A 21,085-nucleotide genomic window follows, 5' to 3' on the forward strand; every position below is an offset into this window, starting at 1 on the left:
ATCATTCAGCTGGAATTATCTTCACGTCGTTTTATAACGAGATTCATTTTGGCTGCTCTGTGCAACGAAGTAACCTACTAAAATTCACAGTTCTATTCTGGGGAATTCTTAAATGAAAGAAATTTAAAATTATTCTAATAAAAATGGAAACCACAAACAGCAATTAGATAACATTCCTCACAGAAACTGAAAATCTGTAATCTACTTGTAGAACTAATTGCTTTTTAAATTACCTATGAGTGAGTTCCAATTGTAAAGCACGTCTCGACGGTACCGCAGTGTCAGCAGCTCCTGCAGGTAAACGTGGAGGATGGTCTGATTGACAATCTGTATGTCTCCGCTGCAAAAAGAAATTATAAAACAAACTTAAAAGATTAAATACGTATATGAAATATAAGGGGTGCTCAGAAAGAAACGAGCCGGAGTCTGGAATGCGCGAACCGGTTACAGGACGGTAATATCGAGGCGTGTGTAACGAGGTGTGGTTCCGACCAGAGCGTGATAGTTCGCAGCTCGTCGCTAGAGGGCACGCGTGCACGTCACGTGACTATACAGATCTAGCAGCAGTCTGCATCAATCGTCCAATGCTGCCAGTCACATTGCAAACAGTTATATGGAGCCGTCAAAAGAAGAACAAAGAGATGTTGTTCGTTCTCTGACAGCAGAAGAAGTAGGAGGAACGGACATTCATCGGCGAATGTCACAAGCGTTCGGCGAACACTGCATGTCCCTTGCAACGGTCAAGGCGTGGCACAAGCGCTTCGTTAGCCGATGATGCACGGTCTGGAACACCACACTGCATTACCGATGACATCGTCCAGCTGGTGGATGCACTCATTTCCCAGGACCGCCGAGTGACAGTGAACGCCATAGCCGCCGTGGTCGGACTGAGCGTCGGAAGTAAGGCACACGGGATTAGCAGAGCGGTCTAGTGCGCTGCAGTCATGAACTGTGCGGCTGGTCCCCGCGGAGGTTCGAGTCCTCCCTCGGGCATGGATGTGTGTGTTTGTCCTTAGGATAATTTAGGTTAAGTAGTGTGTAAGCTTGGGAACTGATGACCTTAGCAGTTAAGTCCCATAAGATTTCACGCACATTTGAACATCATGAAGTAACGACTGCACATGCGCGAAGTGTGTGCCCAACGGGTGCCCCACAGTCTTCAACCACACCAGGAAGCTTGTCGAATGGCCCACTGTCTTGCGCATCTGCAGCGCTATGCTCGGGAAGGGAATGCGTTCGCGGCACGAGTGGTGGCTGGAGATCAGTCATGGTGTCATCACTTCAAATCAGAATTAAAACGACAAAGTCTCCAGTGGAAACATCCAGGGTCACCACCACCAAAAGAATCCAAGGCCATCGACATGAGTGCAGGAAATGTCATGCTGATGTTCTTCTTTGACCAAGATGGCCCCCTTCTGATTCACTTCCTGCATCATGGGACAACAGTGAAAGCTCGGCGTTACTGATAAACCTTGACTACCCTTCGCCAAGCAACCAAACAAAAGCGATTAGGCAATCTCACCTATGGGGTAATTCTGCTCCACAGCAATGCAAAGCCTCATACGGACAACACAGTCACGGCACTTCTGCAGAAATTCAAATGAGAGGTTCTCGTCCACCCTACATACAGTCCGGACCTCTCTTCCTGTGATTACGCTATTTTTGGTGCCCTTAAAAAGGCTCTGAGGGGCAAACAATTCACCTCGGACGACGACGTCCAGCTGTACGTGCGGAACTGGTTAACATCGCAGCCCTGGGAATTTTATGAGACAGACATTCACCGCCTTGTGTCACAGTGGGACAGGTGTCTCAACAGCCAGGGTCAATACTTCAACATACTGGTACTCGTTTCTGCAATTATGCCTCTGGCTCGTTTCTTTTTGAACGACCCTTACATATTGTGAAAGGCACAAATGTCAGTTACGGAATTGTAACTCATCACAAAAGCACAGCTGGAAACGTATGCGTTAATTTTATGGAATAATGTGTTACTTTTATTGCAATAATGACAACAGAATAACAGAACGAAGTGCTTAAACACTCACAAATTTTATGTTTCTCTTTTTTAAAAAAACAGTTTTATATCGAATGTCGAAATGTATGTCAAAGTATCTAGTTCCTAGCTCATCAGAAGATTATCTTGGGAATTTGTCACCGTATAGAGTAAGGTAAACATAGTCATGTGTAGGGACTGTGGTTGTTGTGAGCGGACGCAAGGAGAATTGGCCACTCTTCGGGGGCAGGTGGAGGCTTTGTCTGTTAGGCTCATCGAGCTCGAGGCGCAGGCGTCGGCTAGTAGTGGCGTTGGGGCAACTGTGGTGAGACCTATGCCTACTTCGGTGACCTTGGAATCACATGGAACCCCTGATGTCGCTGCGTCTTCCGGCAGTGAGCATCTTACCGGTCAGCCATCACTCCAGGGTGAATGGCGGACAGTGGTGGGCTCGCGCGTGCCTGGCCGAAAGGCGAAGGTGGGATCTGGCCGCGTGGCAGCTGCCTTACCCCTTTCCAACAGGTACGGGGTGCTTCCTAGTGGTGATGACATCATTTCCGAGCCACCACAGGATGCCTCGCCTGTTGGGCCAGTGGCCGATTCTCCGGCAAGGTCCCGACAGTCACAGAGGGCGGGCCTATTAGTTATAGGGAGCTCCAACGTTAGGCGGGTTATGGAGCCCCTCAGGAAAATAGCGGGTAGGTCGGGGAAGAATGCCAGTGTGCACTCGGTGTGCTTGCCGGGGGGTCTCGTCCGTAATGTGGAGGAGGCCCTTCCGGCAGCTATTGAACGCACTGGGTGTGACCGGCTGCAGATAATTGCACATGTCGGAACGAATGACGCCTGCCGCTTGGGTTCTGAGGCCATCCTTGGTTCCTTCCGGCGGCTGGCTGATTTGGTGAAGACAACCAGCATCGCACGCGGAGTGCAAGCTGAGCTTAATATCTGCAGCATAGTGCCCAGAGTCGATCGCGGTCCTCTGGTTTGGAGCCGTGTGGAGGGTCTAAACCAGAGGCTCAGACGACTCTGCGACTATAATGGTTGCAAATTCATCGACCTCCGTTATTGGGTGGAGAACTGTAGGGCCCCCCTAGACAGGTCAGGCGTGCACTACACACCGGAAGCAGCTACTAGGGTAGCAGAGTACGTGTGGCGTGCACACGGGTGTTTTTTAGGTTAGAGGGACCCCCCCTTGGGCGAAACGATAAAATACCTGACGGCTTACCAGAGAGGACATTATCATCGTTGATAAAGAACGTCCGTCCTCAGAGACCAAAAACAGGAAAAGTTAACGTAATATTGGTAAACTGCAGGAGTATCCAGGGCAAGGTTCCTGAATTAGTATCTCTTATTGAAGGAAATAGTGCGCATATAGTATTAGGAACGGAAAGTTGGTTAAAACCGGAAGTGAACAGTAACGAAATCCTAGACACAGAATGGAATATATACCGCAAGGATAGGATAAACGCCAATGGTGGAGGAGTATTTATAGCAGTAAAGAATTCAATAATATCCAGTGAAGTTATTAGCGAATGCGAATGTGAAATAATCTGGGTTAAGTTAAGTATCAAAGGTGGGTCAGATATGATAGTCGGATGCTTCTATAGACCACCTGCATCAGCAACCGTAGTAGTTGAGCGCCTCAGAGAGAACCTGCAGAACGTCGTGAAGAAGTTTCGTGATCATACTATTGTAATAGGGGGAGACTTCAATCTACCAGGTATAGAATGGGATAGTCACACAATCAGAACTGGAGCCAGGGACAGAGACTCTTGTGACATTATCCTGACTGCCTTGTCCGAGAATTACTTCGAGCAGATAGTTAGAGAACCAACTCGTGAAGCTAACGTTTTAGACCTCATAGCAACAAATAGACCGGAACTTTTCGACTCCGTGAATGTAGAATAGGGTATCAGTGATCATAAGTCAGTGGTTGCATCAATGACTACAAGTGTAATAAGAAATGCCAAGAAAGGAAGGAAAATATATTTGCTTAACAAGAGTGATAGGGCACAAATCGCAGAATATCTGAGTGACCACCATCAAACGTTCATTTCTGAGGAAGAGGATGTGGAACAAAAATGGAAAAAATTCAGGAACATCGTCCAGTACGCCTTAGATAAGTTCGTACCGACTAAGGTCCAAAGCGAGGGGAAAGATCCACCGTGGTATAACAATCATGTACGAAAGGTACTACGGAAACAAAGAAAGCTTCATCATAGGTTTAAGAGTAGTCGAATCATAGCTGATAAGGAAAAGCTGAACGAAGCGAAAAAGAGCGTAAAGAGAGCAATGAGAGAAGCATTCAACGAATTCGAACATAAAACATTGGCAAACAATCTAAACAAGAACCCTAAAAAGTTTTGGTCATATGTAAAATCGGTAAGCGGATCTAAATCCCCTATTCAGTCACTCGTTGACCACGATGGCACCGAAACAGAGGACGACCGAAGAAAGGCAGAAATACTGAATTCAGTGTTCCGAAACTGTTTCACTGCGGAAAATCGTAACACGGTCCCTGACTTCAGCCGTCGCACGGACGCCAAAATGGAAAATATTGAAATAAACGATATCGGAATTGAAAAACAACTGCTATCACTTAGTAGCGGAAAAGCATCCGGACCAGACGAGATACCCTTAAGATTCTACAGTGATTATGCTAAAGAATTTGCCCCCTTTCTATCAGCAATTTATCGTAGATCGCTGGAAGAACGTAAAGTACCTAGCGACTGGAAGAAAGCGCAGGTCGTTCCCATTTTCAAGAAGGGTCATAAATCAGATGCGAATAATTATAGGCCTATTTCGCTTACGTCAATCTGTTGTAGAATAATGGAACATGTTTTGTGTTCTCGTATTATGACGTTCTTAGATAATACAAATCTCCTTCATCATAACCAACATGGATTCCGCAAACAGAGATCATGTGAAACTCAGCTCGCCCTATTTGCCCAAGAAATTCACAGTGCCTTAGACACTGGCGAGCAGATTGATGCCGTATTCCTGGACTTCAGGAAGGCATTTGATACGGTTCCGCACTTACGTTTAGTGAAAAAAATACGAGCTTACGGAATATCGGACCAGGTTTGTGATTGGATTCAGGATTTCCTAGAAGAAAGAACACAACATGTCATTCTTAACGGTTCAAAATCTGCAGATGTAGAGGTAATTTCGGGAGTACCGCAGGGAAGCGTGATAGGACCTTTATTGTTTACAATATACATAAATGACTTAGTTGACAACATCGGTAGCTCCGTGAGGCTATTTGCAGATGACACGGTTGTCTACAAGAAAGTAGCAACATCAGAAGACTCGTACGTACTCCAGGAGGACCTGCAGAGGATTAATGCATGGTGCGACAGCTGGCAGCTTTCCCTAAACGTAGATAAATGTAATATAATGCGCATACATAGGGGCAGAAATCCATTCCAGTACGATTATGCCATAGGTGGTAAATCATTGGAAGCGGTAACGACCGTAAAATACTTAGGACTTACTATCCGGAGCGATCTGAAGTGGAATGATCACATAAAACAAATAGTGGGAAAAGCAGGCGCCAGGTTGAGATTCATAGGAAGAATTCTAAGAAAATGTGACTCATCGACGAAAGAAGTAGCTTACAAAACGCTTGTTCGTCCGATTCTTGAGTATTGCTCATCAGTATGGGACCCTTACCAGGTTGGATTAATAGAAGAGATAGACATGATCCAGCGAAAAGCAGCGCGATTCGTCATGGGGACATTTAGTCAGCGCGAGAGCGTTACGGAGATGCTGAACAAGCTCCAGTGGCGGACACTTCAAGAAAGGCGTTACGCAATACGGAGAGGTTTATTATCGAAATTACGAGAGAGCACATTCCGGGAAGAGATGGGCAACATATTACTACCGCCCACATATATCTCGCGTAATGATCACAACGAAAAGATCCGAGAAATTAGAGCAAATACGGAGACTTACAAGCAGTCGTTCTTCCCACGCACAATTCGTGAATGGAACAGGGAAGGGGGGATCAGATAGTGGTACAATAAGTACCCTCCGCCACACACCGTAAGGTGGCTCGCGGAGTATAGATGTAGATGTAGATGTAGATGCTTTACTTCTAAACTGGAAACAGAAATTTTATGTACAAGATGTTAATGATTTAATGTGTGTCTAAGGGACTGATACCCTTCTTCGTAAGTTTCATTTTCGACCCTGCGTGGGTGGTTAGCGTCATCTTGATTGTTTCTGCCGGTGTTTTCTTGGGGCGTGGAGATTTACTCCTTCCCAGCGGCTTCTACCACTCCGTTACACAAAGATCAGATTATTCTTAATGCCAAAGTATGTAGTTTGTATTACCTTTGAAGGCAACATGCCAACGGCCTACCCGCAGTGGTATCACTGGTCCCCGTCAGCTAACCGAAGTTAAGCAGTGTTGGGATTGGTCAGAAATTGGATGGGTGATGGTCCAGTCTGCCGAGCGCTGTTGGCAAGTAGGGTGCACTCAGTCCTTGTGAGACAAATTGAGGAACAATTTGACTGAGAAGTGACGGCTCCGATCACGAAAACTGACAACGGCTGGGAGAGTGGTGTGCTGACCACGTGCGCCTTCACGGTAACATCCAGTGGTGCCGATGTCTGAGGATGACACGGCGGTCGGTCAGTAGCAGTGATCTTTCCGAGGCTGGTCGGACGGAATTTAGTGTTAGTTACATGAAGTCAACAGAGTTCATTACTACGTAAAATACCTTTCCCGCACATTGAGTTTGGTTTATTCTGGTGCATCCAGTAATGTATCATTGGTAGATGAACAACTGCCATAAAAGGGACACACTTCTTCAACAAAATTGGAATGTGCGTCAAGGGAAAAAAATGTAATTCACACGCCGAGGGGACAAAAGTCATGGATACCTCCTAATAGAATGTCTGACTTCCTTTTTCTCTGTGTAGTGCAGCAACTCAACGTGACATAGACTCAACAAGTCATTGGAAGTCCCTCCAGAAATATTGAGCCAAGCTGCCTCTGTAGCCGTTCGTAACGGCAAAAGTATTGCCGGTGCAAGATTTTGTGCGAGAACTGACCTCCCGATTATGTTCCATAAACGTACGATGGGATTCATGTCGGGCTATCTGGATAGTCAAATCATTCATTCAGATTGTCCAAAATGTTCTTCCAACCAGTCACGAACAACAGTGGCCCGGTGACAGGTCGCATTTTCATCCATAAAAATTCCATCGTTGTTTGGGAACGTGAAGCCCATGAATGGCTGCAAATGGTCTCCAAGTAGCCGAACATAACCATTTTCAAGAAATGAAAGATCGGTTCAGATCGACCAGAGGACCCAGTCCATTCCACGTAAACACAGTCCACACCATTATGGAGGCACCACAAGCTTGCACAGTGCCTTGTTGGAAACTGGGATTTATGGCTTCGTAGGATCGGTCCCACATACGATCACTCCTATCAGCTCTTCCCAACTGACATCGAGCTCAAGGCCAAGGTTTACAAGTCGTCTAGAAACCAATCGATATGGTCAATAGACAAGGAGAAGCGATAGCAAAGACCTCGCGTCGGTCATCTGCTGCTATAGGCAATTAATGCTAGATACTGCCGCACTGTTCGTCGTACATTCCACATTAATTTCAGCGATGGTTTCAAGCTGTGTTGCATGCCCGGTAGCAGTGAAAACTCTGTGCAAAAAACCGCTGCTCTCGGTCATTAAGTAAAGGCCGTCGGCCACTCAGTTGTCCGTGGTGAGAGGTAATGCCGGAAATGTGGATTTCTCGGCACACTCTTGACACTGTGGTTCTCGGAATATTGCATTCCCGAAAGATTTCCGAAATGGCCCTTCATTCGGCCATGACCACGTCAGAAACCTTTTCACATGAATCACCTGAGTACAAATGACAGCTCCGCCAACGCACTGTCCTTTTCTACCTTGTGTTCGAGCTACTCCCGCCATCTGTACAAGTGCATATCGCTATCCCATGACTTGTGTCACCTCAGCGTATATCAGACTTGTTTATTAAATTTTACAAGCAAAACTAATCGAAAGCGGAGTAGCGTAGCGATGTTGGGGAATGTTACCCGAATCTGTCCAAACGTTTCAGAGTCTTGCTGTTCTTGTCCACGTTGGTTATCCCGACTTAAATCACCACAGTAAACAGTCACATCAGCGGAACTTCAGACTGTGCTTGTGTTACATAAGTGAGTTCAATGAATATCGCAGTTTAAAATCATCAACCTTAATTATTGTTAATGAATTTCAACACACGTATCTCGCAATGTTTTTGTTGTACCCCTTTTCACTGATTACACAAAGCTCCGCTGCTGGACAGGACGTAGGAGGGCACGTTTACTGAGGATATTTCACCACTCCGATCTGCTAGTCGAACGGGTGTGAATTCTCAGGGGGCTCTAACGGTATGCTAGGCACTTTTTCGCTCTTTTCACCCCCCACACACCCCAACCCTTCCTTTACACAGAAGTTTAGTGTCTCATGATATTCTGCATAGAGAGGAATACATTCACCATACGGTCACCAGTGTTTGCCAACGATACTCCAAATAACTTACCGAAGGAATTACGTTATCTGAGCAAAAATATCCGGACACCAGTTAGTGGGCATTAATTTGGGGAGTATCCACCTTTCATCTTTAAAACGGCATCAATTCTGCTGGGGACACTTTCAGTGAGGTGTTGAATGTCTGTGGAAGAATGACAGCCCATTCCTCCTCAAGAGCCGAAACCAGAGAAGCTAGCGGTGTTGGACGCTGCGGTCTTCAGTCTGGGTTCTTAGTTCAAGGTCATGCCAAAGGTGTTCCTCTTCGTTTAGGAGGGGATTATGGACAGGCCAGTGTATTTAGGGAATGTTGTTGGCACAAACCATAGCGTTAACAGAAGCTACTCTATGAAAGGTGCGTTGCCATGCTGATGCAATCAATTATCGTCACCGAACTGTTCCTCCACTCTACACAGTACACAATGCTATAAATTGTGTCCATGTCCTCCCCCGTTTAGCGGTTTCTTAAAGTCAATAAGGGGATCACACCCTAATCACGAAAAACAACCCCATACCGTAACACAGCCTCCCGTGTACTTCACTCTTGGCACTACACGTAACGGCAGGTGCCGTCCTCCAGGCATTCGCCGAAACAAACCCGTCTATCGGGTTACCACAGGGTATCACTCTAAATCACTCGTTCTCAGTCATCCAGTGATCATTGGTGTCGCTCCTTAAACGCCTTCAAGCGTTGCCTAGCACTGACTGTAGGGATGTGAGGCTTATGCGGAGCTGCCCGACTACTGCATCCACTTCTATTCAACTCCCTCGCACAGTCATTGTGCTAGCTGGACTGGAACTCGTGATTCCTTCCGCTGATTTCACGCAGCTTTTTATAACCACCATCCACTACGCTCGACTGTCTCCCTCTGTCAGTACATGAGGTCTACCTGATCTTGGTTCAGCTGTCCCTTTGCGTTTGCACTTCCCAGTAACATCACCCAGATTCAACGTGGACAGCTGTAGAAGGGCTGAAACGTTCCTGATAGTTCCAATTTCTAAGTCACTCCGCTCTCCTGATCGACCAGTTCTGCTGCTGGTTCTTTACTGTTATACTGAGGCGTCTGTCTTCCGTGACATCTCGTGGTAAAATTCGCGCTACATAAGTGTGTCCGGACATTTTTCATCACCTGGGGTGTATCTGATCTGCCGTCCCACTGGTTGGTTAAGTCTATCTAATCCACAACATTACCTACATGTACGTCTACAATATACTGTGCAAGCCACTAAAGAGTGTACGGCAGAGGGTACACCGTAACATTATTTACGGTTTTCTTTCCTATTCCCTTTCTGTATTGAGCAATATAAAAATGACTGATGTGTGCCTCTGTACGCGCTTTAATCTCTCTCGTCTTACGAACATCCGTACGCTAGTTACAGCTGGCAACATAATGATCGCACGGACATCTTCGAATACAGGATCTCTGGATTTACCCAACGTGTTAATGATTCCCACGTAAGTTCCTCGACCATTTGTGTCATACTTTCGTATGGGATGTATCGACCTGTTACCATCCTCGCTTTTAATTCGTTCAGTATTTGTAGTCACACCTACCTGATAAGGACTTCGAACACTGGAGGAATATTCCACTATGCGATGAAAAGTACCTGAACACCTGGCTGAAAATGACTTACAAGTTCGGTAATGCTGGAATTCAATAAGGTGTTAGTCCACCCTTACCCATGATGACAGCTTCCACTTTCGCATGCATACGTTCAATCAGGTGCTGGAAGGTTTCTTGGGGAATGGCAACCCATTCTTCACGGAGAGCTGCACTGAGGAGAGGTGTCGATGTGGGTCGGTGAGTCCTGGCGCGACGTCGGCGTGCCAAAACATCCCAAAGGTGTTCTATAGGATTCAGGTCAGGATTATGTGCAGACCAGTCCATTACAGGGATGTTACTATCGTGTAACCACACCGCCACAGGCCGTGCATTATGAACAGTTGCTCGATCGTGTTGAAAGATGCAATCGCCATCCCCGAATTGCTGTTCAACATTGGGAAGCAAGAAGGTGCTTAAAACACCATTGTAGGCCTGTGCTGTGATAGTGCCACGCAAAACAACAAAGGATGCAAGCTCCTCCATGAAAAGCACGACCACACCATAACACCACCGCCTCCGAATTTTACTGGTGGTTCTACACACACTGGCAGACGACGTTCACCGGGAATTCGCCATACCCACACCCGGCCTTCGGATCGCCACATTGTGTACCGTGATTCGTCACTCCACACAACGTCTTTCCACTGTTCAGTCGTCCACTGTTTACGCTCCTGACACCAAGCAAAGCATCTTTTGGCATTTACCGGCGTGACGTGTGGCTTATGAGCAGCCTCTCGATCATGAAATCCATGTTTTCTCCCACCTGACTGTCATAGTACTTGCAGTGGATCACGATGCAGTTTGGAATTCCTGTGTGATGGTCTGGATAGATGTCTGCCTATTACACATTAGGACCCTCTTCAGCTGTCGGCGGTCTCTGTCAGTCAACAGACGAGGTCGGCCTGTACGCTTTTGTGCTTTATGTGCCCCTTCACGTTTCCGCTTCACTATCACATCGGAGACAGTGGACTAGGGATGTTTAGGAGTGCGAAAATCTTGCGTATAGACGTATGACACAAGTGACACCCAACCACCTGACCACGTTGGAAGTCCGTGAGTTCCGCTGAGCGCCCCTTTCTGCTCTCTCACGGTGTTTAATGACTACTGAGGTCGCTGATATGGAGTACCTGGAAGTAGGTGGCAGCACAAAGCACCTAATATGAAAAACGTATGTTTTTGGGGGTGTCTGGATACTTTCGATTACATAGTGTATGTGTTTTACTCTAGAGATGCACTGTATTTTCCCAGAACCCTCCCAAAAAATCTAGTCTTCCATTCGCCTTGCCTAATACTGATTTTCTGTGATTGTCCTGTTCCATATCGTTCCTTAGAATTAACCAAAAATACACGATAGGACGTATTTAAGATATTCACCACTGATCTTGTAATCAGATGCCTCCCTAAGGATTCGAAAGGTAAAGGTCCTGGGTTCAAGTCCCAGGCAGGTACACAGTTTCAATCTCCCAGGAAATTTCATATCAGCTCATACGCCGTTGCAGAGTGAAAATTTATTCTGGAAACATCTCGCAGTCCGTGACTAAGCCGCGTCTCCACAGTACCCACTCTTTCAGGAATGCTAATTCCTCAAGTTTCGGAGGAGAACTTCTCTGAAGTCTGGAAGATAGGAAATGAGGTACTGGTGGAAGTAATGATGTGAAGATAAGTCGTGAGATGTTTTCGGGTAGCTCAGTTGGACGCACGATTGCAGGTGCCGGACCGATTCGGAACGAAGCATGACGCGCCCACTTCATTGACTCGGTCTTGCGGGGTTGTCAGGGTTGTGAATGGGTGGGTTATTTTAATTTTTTTTAAATGTGCAAAAAAAGACCTTTTAAGGTTGAAGCCCAGTGAACCCTCGTGGTTCGACCCCCGCCCTCCTTGTCTCCTCCAGGCTGTAACTGACTGTGACACTAAAAACAAAAACAAAAAAATATATGCTGTACTTGTTCCACATCACTGAGAAATTAAAATTGGTCTATCACTTGAAGAAATCTATAAGGTATTTAAAAAAAGTAAAATCAAAAAGTTGGTCGAGTACTTGCCCTTGAGAGACAAAAGTGCTTGTCGCGAGTCCTGGTCCGACAGTTTCATATCAGCGCATAATCCGTTGCAGAGTGAAAATACATTCTGCTTACTATGTAGTTCTTTCTCTTTGTTATAGGCTTACCTTACGCTGATCTGCATTTCGAGACAGCTGTCACTAAATGGAAGTTATGTCTTAGTCTTCCTGATCGATCAACAACTATGCACGACAGCATCGTCAGCAATATTTTACTTCTACTGAACCTATCTGATAGATCGTATATGCACACTGATAACATTTGGTGTCCTGTTACTCTTCCAGGGGAGATAATGTTACTTTCGTTTGCCGTTCGGTTGAACCTAGTATGTTGCTTTACTCAAGCATTTCTGGAGCCAACCACGTACTGGAGAAGGTATTTTTGTGATCTGATTAGTACTCGACGATGTGACACAGTACTGAACGACTTATGGAAATCGAGGAAGACAGAATATACCTCTTCTCGTGCATGTGTTGATTCCAACATTCGTATGTGATTAAAGCAAGATGTGCTTCATATGAATGATTTTTTTTCTGATCCGTACTGATTCTTTTTAAAGAAGTCTTCCTCCAGGATCTGCGTGATGCTTGAGGTTACAGTATGTCGATAGTTTGATTGTTATTACAACGAAAAGCTCGAATGATGGAAACGATAGTCACGGCAGACCTCGAATGATATAGAAGTAAACCCATTTCACTGGAACTATAAATTTTAAGTATGTAACACATTGTACCAAATTAAATTCCGTAGTAAAATAGTCTTATAGAAAGGTCTGTTCAGCCACCGCTAGTTTATCCTCTTCCTAAAACGTCATTGTACAACAGGATTTTGTAGTCAGTACACACTTGTGGCCACGTCGGAAGATGGAGCAGCTGCTGCTCCTAAAAGTAGCTCGTCAACAGTCTTCGTGAAATCGAATAATTCCATATCAGAACTGCAACTAATGGGAAGCACTGTACAGTGCAGAGGGCAGGCAATCGAACGCAGGGTGTGTGAGGTAGTGGCACACGCTGACCATTCTGTCAGCATACTGACGCTGTATTATGATAATCAATTTTATAAATTGTATCTGGATTTCAAACCCTTATCAAGAATGATAATGGCGCAGAAATTTTGCTAAAGCAGAGGCAAAGAACACGTCTGTGTTTTGTGGAAGTATACGAGATGAACTCGAAGTCACCAAAAAAATTTCATAGGTTATTGAAGGATATTTTCTCAGTATTTTCTCGTATAAGGGACCCGACGTCTCCAAAACTCGTCGAAGAGTAATAATGTGATTATTATTTATTCGGTTTGTCACCAAAATTGCCTTTGTTTCTATGTAAATACTTTCAGATTTGTTGAAAATCTTGTAATGCAACAATTCTAACGCGGAAGGGTCCGGTTTCTCGTGGGGGCCAGTAATGGCAAACGGCTCAACATAACATCACTGTGCCGCTCTTCCATTGCACTCAGTGAACCCATACATGAGGTGTATATCGGTCAGCTCTGCTACAGTTAACCTATCCATAGTTCTGCTCAGTATCACTGTTAATGTAGAACTACGACAGCAGGAAAACAAAGACGAAACAGAGGCCGCGAAGTACTGAACACAAGATTGAGGCTGAGGATTAGACATTGCTGGTAGCAGCAGTAAGTACCTTAGTGAACGGAACATTGTTGTTTTTAGCACTGTTGTGCAGATATTTCCACCGCAATAGATATAAAAATATAACTGGAGGTAAGAAATCAAACTAAGTGCAGCCACTCTGCAACGAGTTACCAGGAGTCGCTTGTACCAAAATGCTCACGAAATGTTGCTAAACAGCCAACGAAACATTGTCGGTGGAGACCGGGTTCACCCTCACGACTTCATACTCGTTTAGTATGGCAAAAGAAACTCAGAGGAAACATGCGAAAGGATAATAGGATAGAGATTTGAATGCTACTCGCCTAACTGTAACCATTTAACGTCATCTTTCTTCACTTGTTACTATTATCTGAGAACGAAGTACATTTTTTCTTTAAATCAGTCGCTGTGAGTTACATCACTTCAGTGGTTTGTAAAGTCTATACGGATGCATAAATACAGAGTTACAAATTGATTTATGTGATATAGGGGAAGGTCGGGTGGCATCGCCCAGCGGACTGTATCGGACAAGAGCGGTTCCTAAGCTCTAGGGAGTGACAACACCTGTCGCCCCACTGGAGTGTGAAATGCGGAGGAATAAGAGCACTCGCTCGATTTTGAATGAAGACAACAGTGTGTTTCGGAGTGGCAACAAGCTGCCTGTTCCTAGTTAGTTTTGCAAAAGCTTCACATTAAAATGTTTTGTTTTGTTTGCAAGCAAAGACCGTTACGTTTTTGTTGTAATCTTTAGATACATCTGGTATTATCGTGTGTACTATAGGATGAGACGATGTCTAGGCCCCAAGTAATAACAATGAGACTGGTAAAGTAACTCTGCGATACGTTCAGGTAGAATCAAACAAAGAAATTTCGGGTTTTGTCGAGCAAAACAGAGAGCCAAAAACTTATTTTTTACTTTTCCTTTTTCTTTAACACGCAAAGATGGAGAAGTCTGGACATAAATGGGATGAAAACACCAACAGGAAGCCGCTCAAAAGTCATAAGTCTTCTTGAAATGACAATCAGAGAAGTGAATGAGAAGTATTCGGTTTCAAGAAGTTCGTTACGTGACAGACTTAAAGCTTTATGGCAAAACAAAGATGTAGTCATGAAACCTGTTTTAAGAAACAATAAGTTTTTTTCTAAAGACTATTCAGTGATGAACAGTAAATAGTGCTATAAGATCATTTTAAACATTTAGACAGCCGGCAAATGCCTTTTAGTAAAGGTGAATTCTTAAATCTAATGCACAATATGCAGATAAGGTATCGGCTCAGTAAGACAAAAATGAAAACAGGTATGTTAATTTATCATGATTTTAAACAAAAATATGAATCCTTAAGCCTAAGGACATCTGAATCCACGGGGCTGCATAAAGCATCACGTTTTACGAACAAGTTGACAGATTCTTAAAGTACGTGAGCTGATGAACGAGTTTTATAACCATTTACGATCCAGTTTTATATTTTTTTAAACATATTTCCATGCCCCATACAACACTCCAAAAATTTAACTGACCAAAGCTAGCGAACGTAAATTTTCTTGACATGGAGTTTTATATCCCTGTCCAATAAGGTATGGTATTTTTAGTGTGAAAAATGTTCCAATACAACTATCAGAAAGCACATAAGTTGCGTGTCCTTTACTAGTAGACCTTCTGCTAAATCTGAAAAAGGAAGTTTAGGGACTAGCATTCTTAGATTTTTTTCATGCTTATATGATCTGAAGGTTAGTGTCCGCACATCAGTATCTCATAGCAGTTCGGTGCAATACATAAAGGAACTAACGTGAGGATTTGAACACTTAAAAATTTCCTACCACTCCAATTGTGTGATTTATTTATTTACTTATTTATATATTTTCTTTAAGAAGTGCGTCGTACTGTATTAGTAAACTGATACCTGCGCACTGATCTCCAACTTATATATGTATCAAACAAATCGAAGAATGCTGGTCCGAAAGCTTCCCTGGTGGATTAAACACACTACTGGCCATTAAAATTGCAACACCACGAAAACGACGTGCTACAGACGCGAAATTTAACCGACAGGAAGAAGATGCTGTGATATGCAATTGATTAGCTTTTCAGAGCATTCACACAAGGTTGGCGCCGTTGGCGACACCTACAACATGCTGACATGAGGAAAGTTTCCAACCGATTTCTCATACACAAACAGCAGTTGACCGGCGTTGCCTGGTGAAACGTTGTTGTGATGCCTCGTGTAAGGAGGAGAAATGCGTACCATCACGTTTCCGACTTTGATAAAGGTCGAATTGTAGGCTATCGCGATTGCGGTTTATCGTATCGCGACATTTCTGCTCCCGTTGGTCGAGATCCAATGGCTGTGAGCAGAATATGGAATCGCTGGGATCAGGAGGGTAATACGGAACGCCGTGCTGGATCCCAACGGCCTCGTATCACTAGCAGTCGAGATGACAGGCATCTTATCCGCATAGCTGTAACGGATCGTGCAGCTACGTCTCGATCCCTGAGTCAACAGATGGGGACGTTTGCAAGACAACAACCATCTGCACGAACAGTTCGACGACGTTTGCAGCAGCATGGACTATCAGCTCGGAGACCACGACTGCGGTTACCCTTGACGCTGCATCACAGACAGGAGCGCCTGCGATGGTGTACTCAACGCCGAACTTGGGTGCACGAATGGAAAAAGTCATTTTTTTGGATGAATCCAGGTTCTGTTTACAGCATCATGATGGTCGCATCCGTGTTTGACGACATCGAGGTGAACGCACATTGGAAGCGTGTATTCGTCATCGCCATACCGGCGTATCACCCGACGTGATGGTACGGGGTGCCATTGGATACACGTCTCGGTCACCTCTTGTTCGCATTGACGGCACTTTGAACAGTGGACGTTACATTTCAGATGTGTTACGAACTGTGGCTCTACCCTTCATTCGAACCCTGCGAAACTCTACATTTCAGCAGGATAATGCACGACCACATGTTGCAGGTCCTGTACGAGCCTTTCTGGATACAGAAAATGTTTGACTGCTGCCCTGGCCAGCACATACTCCTGATCTCTCACCAACTGAAAACGTCTGGTCAATGGTGGCCGAGCAACTGGCTCGTCACAATACGCCAGTCACTACTCTTGATGAACTGTGGTATCGTGTTGAAGCTGCACGGGCAGCTGTAGCTGTACAGGCCATCCAAGCTCTGTTTGACTCAATTCCCAGGTCTATCAAGGCCGTTATTACGGCCAGAGGTGGTTGTTCTGGGTACTGATTTCTCAGGATCTATGCACCCACATTGCATGAAAATGTAATCACATGTCAGTTCTAGTATAATATATTTGTCCAATGAATACCCGTTTATCATCTACATTTCTTCTTGATGTAGCAATTTCAATGGCCAGTAGTGTGTATACAGTGAAGTTACTTGTGGTTGCAAAACATGACGCTTCGCAGGTATAGGAGTGAGGACGAGTAACGTACAAGAAGCTGTTGTAGTCGTAGTTGGAGTTGAAGAGGTCTCCGGAGGTGACGGTGGTGTGGAAGCTGACCGTGTCGCACAGCGGCCGGCAGAGGCAGTCGTGGTGGCCGTCCACCTGCGCCGTCCGCACAGTCAGCCAGTTGAAGTCCCCTGGAAACCACCGGGCGGCGCTCACACAGCAACGCTTCCAGTATATTAACACAACAGGTTTCAATATTATACGTACAAACGAAGGAGCAAATAATACTAATAAACATGGTTTCGGAAATCAATTATTTCCCCTATACAACAAATACACAAGTGAAATGAGTCCAGCATTTTTGCCTTTGTAGTTTTTCAGTGCGAAGATGGAGCTCTCCTTGTTAGAACATCCCATGCGAACCTCTTCATTTCTACATTTCTAACCGCAGCCTACACTCATTTGAACCTGCTTACTGGAGTCAACTCTTGACTTCCCTCCATCTAATCTTCAGCATTCTTCTGTAGCACCACATATCGAAAGCTTCTGTTCTCATCATTTACATATATTATGAAATATAATGCTCCTATAACACTCTCTTGGGGTAAACCCGAAGTTACTTTTATGTCTGAACACTTCTCTCCGCTGAGAAATACGTATGTGTTCTACTAAATAGAAACTCTTTATTTCAATCACAAAGTAAGTCTGATAATCTTTACGCTCGTATTTTGTTTATTAAGTACCAGTTCAGAACTGTATCTAACGCCTTCCGAAGGTCAAGGAGCACGGTATCTACCTGTGCGCTGTATCCACTGCTTTATGGTCTCGTGGACGAACAGAGAGAGCTGAATTTCACGCGATCCATGTTTTCGGCACCAACATCTCCGGCCTCAAGAAATATCATAATACGTGAGCATAAAAGAAGTTCCAAAATACTACAATTGACCGATGTCAGAGATGTAGTCCTGTAGTTTTGTATATCTGTTCGACGACCCTTTTTGAAGAAGGGAACGACCTGTCCCAACCTGTGCTTTTTTCCAGTCATTAGGAACACTTCGCTTCACCAAAGACCTTCGGTACACTGCTGCTAGAAGAGGGGCAAGCTCTTTCACATATTTTCCACTGAGGTCATGGAATAGCGATATGCACTTGTATGGGTGGGGGTAGCGTCGCGTACACAAGGCATAAAAGTTTGGAAACACAACTGAGAGCTTTTGCAAAGCTACAGGTTTATTAGATACATCACTATAGCTGTGCATACATCGGGGTAAATCAGCATCAGCTTTGCTAAGTCTTAGGTTGATGTTGGAGAATTTGCTCTCGATTCTTCGTATTCACATATGTTGGGAGATCCACCAAGAAATTTTTCGAATGATCGTTTCTGAAAGCATTTTTCCTAGCATGTATCATTCTGCTTCAATGTCCATACTCGCAGATGTCAAGATGTTAGGTACTGCACTGATTCCTTCTAGTGCGTTACCCTCAATAACAGCCTGTTGGATCGAATTACGTTTTCAAGAGCTATTGCGACGCTTCGTTGTTACTTGTAATAACTATGTCATAGAATAAGAGGATCAACGGTCTCGTATATGCTAGCCCAACTCGTTGAGTTTAGTGCCGTTACCGTTACGTTGAAAGTACTCGCAGAACGAGTTTTTGAATCCTACCACTGTGAGGCACTAAAAATTGTGGATTTTAACACTGCTGAAATAAAAAGCTATTTTTTAATTAGCTTCTACAGCGTCTTTAAAAACTATGTTAAAATTGTAATTTGATTCTTTTTTCAACACAACTGCATAATTTACCACGGTGCCCAGCCGTGGCAGAAACATTGCCTCACATTTAGACCTATTCATTCTACAGACTCAGTTAATTGATACTCGAGTCCTATTACTGTGTAGATTAATATTTTCCACGGTTGACCTATCATAGTGACGCCTGTGCCTTGTAATCCGCATTTTAACACGATGAGAACTCTGTCGCCAAGTGCAATGGTATACTTGGAAAGATAACCTTGTTGTCCTCGACATTCTCATTTCGCCATTTTCTAAATTCTCTTTTCACTTACTGACAATAAAGTCGTGATATAATGAACTGCTCTACCATAGTAAGACAGTTAATATCAAAGACAAAAAGGAAAGTTGTGGACTAACGTATCTTCTGAGATTTGGTAATCTGAGGTAGAGAATAAGTCCGGATTGGGAAAGGACGAGGAAGGATGAGGAACGAAATCGGCCGCGTACTTTCCAAAAGAACCATCCTGCCATTTCCCTTCAGTGATTTAGGGAAATAATGGAAAACTTAAATCTAGGTGCCCTATGGGATTATGAGCTGCTGTCCTCCTCACCTTCCCCCTCCCCAATGTGAGTGCAAAGTCCTACCACTGCTCCCTGTTGCTAAGTAACTCGTGAAGTTGACAAGTTTTTCCATTTTTTCCTCCTTTTTACAACTGTAAATATGTATGATACTCCATGACATTCCGTATCGGCCTCTTGCAATTATCAGATTATCAAATTGTACTGGAGCAATGATAAAACATGCACTACAACGCAATATTAGAACACAACTGTTTACTTAGCTTAACCTCAGTTGTGCACGTAATTGCTGGAGGTGCATGACAGGCAAGTCGTTGATCACCCACATCTCATATACGTAAAATGGAAACTTGTATTTATTTTTATTTATTTATTGTTCCGTGGGACCAAAATAAGGAGAAGTCTCCATGGTCATGGAACGAGTCAATACATGAAATTATAACACGATATTAGAAACAGATAATATGAACTATAAATAAAACATATTCAGGTGACAAGTTTAAATAAAGAAAATCAAGAATTTAACACTGGAATTTGCTTAATTTTTTAGCTCTTCCAGGAGCTCCTCGACAGAATAGAAGGAGTGAGCCATCAGGAAACTCTTCAGTTTAGACTTAAAAGAGTTTGGGCTACTGCTAAGATTTTTGAGTTCTTGTGGTAGCTTATTGAAAATGGATGCAGCAGAATATTGCACTCCTTTTTGCACAAGAGTCAAGGAAGTGCATTCCACATGCAGATTGGATTTCTGCCTAGTATTAACTGAGTGAAAGCTGCTAGCTCTTGGGAATAGGCTAATACTGCTAACAACAAACGACATTAAAGAAAATATATACTGTGAGGGCAATGTCAGAATTCCCATATTATTGAATAGGGGTCGACAAGAGGTTCTCGAACTTACACCACATATAGCTCGAACAGCCCGTTTTTGAGCCAAAAATACCCTTTTTGAATCAGTAGAATTACCCCAAAAACAAATACCATACGACATAGGCGTATGAAAATATGCGAAGTAGACTACTTTTCGTATTGAAGTGCCTCTTATTTCAGATACTGTTCTAATGGTAAATAAAGCAGCATTTAGTTTCTGAACATGATCCTGGACATGGACTTTCCACAACAGCTTACTATCTATCCGAACGCCTAGGAACTTGAACTGTTCTGTCTCGCTTATAATATGCCCATTCTGTCTGATCAAAATATCGGTTCTTGTTGAATTGTGAGTTAGAAACTGTAAAAACTGAGTCTTACTGTGATTTAGCATCAAATTATTTTCCACCAGTCACGAACTTATTTCACGAACTACATTATTTGATACTGTTTCAATATTACCCACAAGATCCTTCACTATTAAGCTGGTGTCATCAGCAAACAGAAATATTTTTGAATCACCTGTAATACTAGAAGGCATATCATTTATATAAATAAGAAACAGCAGTGGCCCCAGCACCGATCCTTAGGGAACGCCACACTTAACAGTGCCCCATTGGGACTGAACATCACTACCACTCTCAATATTGCGGAGAATTACCTTCTGCTTTCTGTTCTT

The 21,085-nt window shown here is 44.0% G+C and overlaps 1 protein-coding gene across 1 annotated transcript in view; it reads right to left on the minus strand.

Annotated features, from left to right (window-relative positions):
* Positions 1–21,085, minus strand: part of LOC124595074 (sodium channel protein Nach-like) — a 176,650-nt gene that overhangs the window by 38,511 nt on the left and 117,054 nt on the right. Inside the window, exons 8-9 of the mRNA XM_047133659.1 lie at positions 17,268–17,415; positions 234–340 (exon numbers count right to left, since the gene is read on the minus strand). Of these exons, the coding sequence (XP_046989615.1) occupies positions 234–340; positions 17,268–17,415 (255 nt within the window). The remainder of the gene's footprint in view (positions 1–233; positions 341–17,267; positions 17,416–21,085) is intronic.

This window comes from Schistocerca americana, chromosome 1, assembly GCF_021461395.2.
Source record: "Schistocerca americana isolate TAMUIC-IGC-003095 chromosome 1, iqSchAmer2.1, whole genome shotgun sequence".
In the NCBI taxonomy this organism is placed as follows: domain Eukaryota; kingdom Metazoa; phylum Arthropoda; class Insecta; order Orthoptera; family Acrididae; genus Schistocerca; species Schistocerca americana.